General features: G+C 43.1%; 1 protein-coding gene across 1 annotated transcript; it reads left to right on the top strand.

Annotated features, from left to right (window-relative positions):
* Positions 1 to 4690: 4690 nt before the first annotated feature.
* LOC138887683 (uncharacterized) lies at positions 4691 to 5014 on the top strand. Its single transcript, XM_070169460.1, has one exon. It carries the CDS (start codon positions 4691 to 4693, stop codon positions 5012 to 5014), a length of 324 nt encoding a protein of 107 aa, XP_070025561.1.
* Positions 5015 to 7252: the final 2238 nt, after the last annotated feature.

The raw sequence follows: 7252 nt of genomic DNA, 5'->3' as shown, positions 1-7252 counted from the left end.
ACAGCAAGTCCTACCGTACCTATCCTGACGAATTTGCCATCATATCATTAGGGCATATTCACCGAAGGGTCTTTGTATTTATGTTTTGTTTCCTAGGGTTGATAGTGTTTCCAATGAAGAAAGCAAGGATCCATACCAGGCTGGCTATGGTAACTAAAACTATGATGGAGGACATTGGTGGGCAACCTTTCACCATTGTGCCCATGATTATTGCGGAGATATATCGAGCCTTGGAGAAGTGTCACCTAGGAGCCAAACACTTCGAGGGCTGCAATTTGCTACTTCAGCTCTGGCTCATAGAGCATCTCCAAAGAGGTGAATACCGACAGGAAATTCAGCGAAGAGACTTGGACGATCATATCTCTATCCATCATTTGAAGCGAATGAATTATATGCCCAACAGGTTCGCCTAGGCGGAAGATGCCAGAGGATGGGTAGAGTTATTTGATAACCTTACCGAAGACTGGGTACAATGGATGTTCAAATGGTTCCCTACTGAGGAGATCATCGCCCGATTCAGGGATGCGCCGTTTCTGATATTAATCGGTCTGAGAGGAACCTACCCTTATGTCCTCTCCGAGTTATGAGACAGGCTGGTAGGAAGCAGGTTATACCAAGGGTCGACAAGATGAGTCACTTCCGGGCTGACTTCCAAGCTGATGACAGTCCTTATAAGTGCCAAGCTCAGCATATGTGGCATTGCACGATCATCATGGGAAGAGATACTATCGAGCCAGACAGATACCATGCTGGTTGTGCTACCTACTATTCAGGCTGGTTAGAATCTAATCACGATGGTCTGGGTCAGCCAAGACTTGCTAGGGGCCAGAAGATCATAGATGAGAGGGCCGAGGCACAGGTCAAATACAATCAACTACGCAAGATGATCCGGGAATTTGAAAGCGAGCACCGTGAGATACAAGAAGCCAACCAAAAGCTGATCGAGGAGTGGAAAGTCATGGCTGTCAGTGCCAACAAATGACTGGGGTACTTGGAGCGGGGCATAGTAGAGCTGGAAAGGAAATTTCTCAAAAGAATCGAGGATTGCCAGAATGCTGAGGGAAATGAGGGCGGACATCTAGCTAGAGCCTACCTATTGCTAGGACTTCACGAGTTGGGAAAGCTGTTTGACGGAGCCAAAGATGCCGAGCCTGGGGAAGTTCCTTCTGGGATCAAGTAGATAGGAATTTACTTTTTTCATTTTATGAATGTAATAAGGCCAACGGCCACTAGTGATATTTTATTTCCTGTTATTTAGTGTCGATTTGGGACTTGTCTACTTTTTATCGATAAATGAGGCATTTAACATTCTAAGTTCTCCAAATCAACTTGTCTCTAGGCCTACCTCGGGTACAAAGAGGTTCCCAAAAAGGACATGATTCACATTCTTGCACTATGTGTTTAAATATCGCAACATTTTCTTATAATCCTCACTAACTTGTTATCTTTTTGTTTTTTACTTTTTGTTTATTATTCCTCCCTCCCCAAAGGTTAGTTCGTGCACTCTGACAATATCATCTTATTCCACGAGATCCAGGGGCCCTCCACCCACTCCTCCTCTTAGTCCTGTCAAAAACAAGAACAAAGGAAAATAGAAGATTCGAACAACGCCAGAAAGGAGAACTCAACTGAATGGGTAGAGGTCACTCATGGTCATGGTGCTCTGGTTCCTAAGGAAAGTGCATCCCAACTTGAACAAAAGCTGCTGAAATTCCAAGAAGAACTTGATCAGGTTCGGAATCGGCGAATCTATCATTTTCCCTCACCACTCCGGATGTTAATTTCCCAAATGCTCAGAACCCCACACCTCCACAAAATATCCCAAAGCTACAAAACCATCCCGCTCCTCACCACCACTACAACACCTGTCATACTTCCAACAGAACTCCGCTGCTCATCCTGAACCTCAAAACTCCACAAATGACCATTTCCACACACCAGGCCACCATAACACTCCTACCTACGTGGGATATGAGTACACCTGGAAATAATTCAACAACTGGAGCAGACCTTCCAACCGGCTGATATTATTTATGTGTCAGATGTAGAGGAAGCACCGGCAGCGGTGAAGAACTTGTTCTTAGAAGACAATGACATGGACTGTTGTGTTGTTCTCGAGGAGGAGGGGGAGGAAGGCCCTTCCATACAGGCTATAAGCAGAGTAGCACGCCTCAATAACTAGACCATTAGGGCAACCAATGTCCGACGAGCCTCGGGGTAGCAAGGCTAAAACAAGCATCATGCACTATTTTTATTTACTAAATGATTTTCCTTTCGCATTTTAATTCCCGCAATAAGATCTACAATGTTTAAAATGATCATGCAATTTATCAAAGAATTTTGACTTTCCTTATGAATCAACACTTATTACTATTATTTTCTCTCATTACTTTACTTATACAGCATTACTATTACATATATTGATGAACCGATGACTGTGATGTGTGATGAGACAACGCAACAAACGGACACAGATTCAGAGAAAGATGAAATACCAGAAGAGGTTGTTAAGGAAGTTGAGAATTTTGAGAACAGACCTAAGTCCAACCTGGACAAGACCAAGATTGTTAACCTGGGAGATGCAGAGAACGTCAAAGAAACGAGAATCAGTGTCCACTTATCGCCATTAGAAAAGAAGGAATACACAGAATTTCTAAGGTAATATGAAGACATATTCGCTTGGTCGTATGATGACATGACTGGTCTGAGTACATCTATTGTGGCTTACAAACTGCCAACCGATCCAACATGTCCGCCGATAAAGCAAAAGCTCAGAAAGTTTAAGCCTGACATGAGTCTGAAAATCAAGGAAGAAGTCACTAAGCAAGTCAAAGCCAAGGTTCTCAGGGTAGTAGAATACCCAACATAGTTAGCCAACATTGTGCCAGTACCAAAGAAGGACAGGAAGGTCAGAGTCTGTGTCGACTACCGGGATCTCAACCGGGCTAGTCCGAAAGATGACTTCCCCTTGCCAAACATACACATCCTGATCGACAATTGTGCCAAGCATGAATTGCAGTCATTTGTGGATTGTTTTGCTAGGTATCATCAGATCTGGATGGATGAAGAAGATGCTAAGAAAACGGCTTTAGATGGAGCATTCGGTTGTGTTTTGGGGCAGCATGAAGAAACGAGGAGGAAGGAGCAGGCCAATTATTACCTCAGTAAGAAGTTCACCCCGTACGAGGCTCAGTATTCTCTGTTAGAGCGCACCTGCTGTGCTTTGACTTGGGTAACTCAGAAGTTGAGGCATTACTTCTATGCCTATACTACATACCTCATATCGAGGATGGACCACTTGAAGTACATCTTTCAGAAGCCCATGCCCATTGGCAAGCTAGCCAAGTGGCAAATCCTGTTAAGTGAGTTCGACATTGTTCACGTAACTCAGAAAGCGATCAAGGGACAGGCATTGACAGATCACCTTGCTGAAAATCCTGTGGATAGAGAGTACGAACCCCTGAAAACATATTTTCTTGACGAAGAGGTATCGTTCATAAGAGAGGACATTGTAGAATCCTATGATGGTTGGAGAATGTTTTTCGATGGAGCAGCAAATTTCAAAGGAGTTGGCGTAGGAGCAGTCCTAGTATTAGAAACTGGTTAGCATTATCCGGTGTCTCCCAAACTCAAGTTCCCGTGCACCAACAACATGGCTGAGTATGAAGCCTGCATCTTAGGGCTCAAGATGGCCATTGACATGAACATTCAAGAGTTACTAGTGATCGAAGATTCAGACCTACTTATGCATCAGGTCCGAGAAGAATGGGCAACGAAAAACTCCAAGATACTCCCGTATCTGCATCATGTATAGGAATTAAGAAAGAGGTTCACAAAGACAGGATTCCAACATGTTCCTAGAATCTAGAATGAGTTCGCCGATGCATTGGCTACCCTATTATCCATGATACAACATCCAGACAAGAACTTCGTTGACCCTATTCCAATAAAGATCCATGATCAGCCAGCTTATTGTGCTCATGTTGAGGAAGAAGAAGATGGAAAACCTTGGTTTCATGATATCAAGGAATATTTGACGAAAGGAGAATTCCCAAAGCTCGCAAATCCTACTCAGAAGCGCACACTTCGGAGGTTATCCAACAATTTCTTTCGTAGTGGAGGAATCCTGTATAGGAGGACTCATGATTTAGGATTTCTAAGGTGTGTCGACGCAAAAGAAGCATCCAGGTTACTCGAGAAAATTCATGCCGGGATCTGCGGTCCACATATGAATGGTTTTGTCTAAGTAAAGAAAATACTCCGTCCTGGTTACTTTTGGATGACTATGGATTCAGACTGCATCTAGTATGTCCGGAAATGCCACCGCTGTCAAATACATGTAGACATGATCAAGGTACCTCCAAGTGAGCTTAATGCAACAAGCTCACCATGGTCGTTCGCCGCTTGGGGAATGGATGTTATTGGACCAATCGAGCCCACTGCTTCCAACGGGCACAAGTTTATCTTGGTAGCAATTGACTATTTCACCAAATGGGTTGAATCAACATCTTACAGAGCAGTAACCAAGAAGGTCGTGGCAGACTTTGTCCGCGACCACATTGTTTGCCGATTCAGGATTCTAGAGTCAATCATTACCGATAATGGCTCCAACCTCAACAGTGACTTGATGAAAGCCATGTGTGAAACCTTCAATATCAGACACAAGAATTCCACAACCTACAGATCTTAGATGAATGGAGCAGTAAAAGCTACTAATAAGAATATCAAGAAGATATTGAGGAAAATGATAGAAGAGCATCAACAGTGGCGCGAGAAGTTATCGTATGCTTTACTGGGATATTGCATTATAGTCTGCACATCGATCGGGGCAACCCCCTATAGGCTGGTTTACGGTATAGAGGCAGTCATTCCCGCCAAAATGGAAATTACCTCCCTAAAGATCATACAAGAAGCTGAGCTCGACGATGCAGAGTGGGTAAAGAGTCATTACGAGCAGCTGGCTCTTATCGAGGGAAAAAGAATTAATGCAGTTTTTCATGGTCAACTTTATTAGAATAGAATGTCCAGAGCCTTCAACAAAAGAGTCAAGCCGAGACAGTTCACACCGAGGCAGCTGGTGTTAAAGAAAATCTTTCCACATCAAAATGAAGCCAAAGGGAAATTCTCTTCCAACTGGCAGGGTCCGTATATGGTTCACCGGTTTCTAACAAAAGGAGCCCTCATATTCGCAGAAATGGACCGAGAAGTCTGGCCGAAGCCGATCAATTCAGATGCAGTCAAGCGTTACTATGTGTAATCTTTATGCTTTCCTCATATGATGTAATTTGAACTATGCTTGACCTGATTCCTGTTTAAGAGGGGATACGTAGGCAGCCCTATGCATTTTGTCACAATTCAATAAAACTTTTATTCCCCCCCTCCCCCGCAATTGGAAATTGGGGCAAATTTTGAGGACGACCCTCAAAATTTCGAAGTTAATTTCAGCCAATCATCGCTAGTAGCAGTCAAAAGCATCAATCCATTAAACTGGGGTAGAATTTTGAGGAGGACTTTCAAAATTCTGTAACAAGAAGGGTTGCAATGTCTTGAACTATGTCGCAGTCATTGGTTCATCAAAAGAAAATAATTCTTAATTATGTATTTATATATGCCTTTACTAAATCATGCATTACCTTGTTTGGCAACGCTACCCCAATGATACATGCAGTATCACCAGATCAAATCCAAGCTGGTCAAGCAGAGCCAGCGGGAATACGAACTAATCTCCCTCTTTACAAAACTCACAATTTTTCTTTGGATGCAGGCACTTGAGTTGCAAAATCATCAAATATACTATACACTCACGAGACTCACATTGCTCAAAACTACAACTCTCAGAATCGTTGCACTTACTCACAGCTGTTATCCGCACGCAATGTCCCCAGCAGACACAATATCCCCAGCAGCCACAATATCACAATCCACTATCAGCTAAGAAAGCTCCATTACCATTTGCTATCCTATTTTTTTCATAAGGATACCATTCTACCTTCCGAGACTAAGCTCTGTCTCCATCTGCATTTTCGGATTGCGTAAGGCTACCATTCTACCTTCCGAGACTAAGCTCTGTCTCCATCTGCATTTCTGCATTACATAAGGCTACCATTCTGCCTTCCGAGACTAAGCACTATCTCCATCTGCATTCTTGCATTGCATAAGGCTACTATTCTACCTTTCGATATTAAGGGTTGTCTCCATCTGCATTTCTGTACTGCATAAGGCTACCATTCTGCCTTCTGAGACTAAGCTCTATCTCCATCTGTATTCTTGCATTGCATAAGGCTACCATTCTGCCTTCCGAGACTAAGCGTTGTCTCCATCTGCATTTCTGCACTGCATAAGGCTACCATTCTGCCTTCCGAGGTTAAGCTCTACCTCCATCTGCATGGCTGAAAGATCACCACCTTGTTTACATTTGCATTAGCTGAAAGATCGCCATTTTATTTTTGCATCGACTGAAAGATCACCACCTTATTTACATTTGCATGGCTGAAAGATCGCCACTTTATTTTTGCATCGGCTGAAAGATCGCCACCTTATTTGCATGGCTAAAAGATCGCCTTATTTACATTTGCATTGGCTGAAAGATCACCGCCTCATTTACATTTGCATTTGCTGAAAGATCGCAACCATATCCGCATTTGCATGGCTGAAAGATCACTGCCTCATTTACATTTTCATGGATGAAAGATCACTGCCTCATTTACATTTGCATTGACTGAAGATCACCTCCTTATTTACATTTGCATTGGCTGAAAGATCGCCACCTTATTTACATTTGCATGGCTGAAAGATCGCCTCCTCTACATTTGCATGGCTGAAAGATCACCACCCATTGCATCTCATTGGCTGAAAGATAGCCACCTACTGTATCTCATCGGATGAAAGATCTCCACCTACTGCATCGTATGGGCTGAAAGATCGCCAAATCATCCGAAGGCATCATTGTTCGGAGGCACCATTTTCATAGCCCGGGAACACCATATCATGGCCTGAGGACCCCTTTTAATCTTTTTGCATATCATTATTCAATGACATCATGGTTAGGAGGCATCATCGTCATAGCCCGAGAGCATTATTTCATGGCTTGTGAATCCTTTATACGCCTCATGGCCCAGGACATCATGATCTAAGGACGTCATCCTAACCATCCGAGGACAACCATTCATGGTCCGACGAGAATTTGCATCATGTTTAAATTTATGCACAATATATGTTTGTGTTGCTTATTTGCAAGTAAATCGGCGAGAAA

This window comes from Nicotiana sylvestris, chromosome 3 (genome assembly GCF_000393655.2).
Source record: "Nicotiana sylvestris chromosome 3, ASM39365v2, whole genome shotgun sequence".
In the NCBI taxonomy this organism is placed as follows: domain Eukaryota; kingdom Viridiplantae; phylum Streptophyta; class Magnoliopsida; order Solanales; family Solanaceae; genus Nicotiana; species Nicotiana sylvestris.
This window is presented reverse-complemented; position numbering and strand designations above follow the sequence as displayed.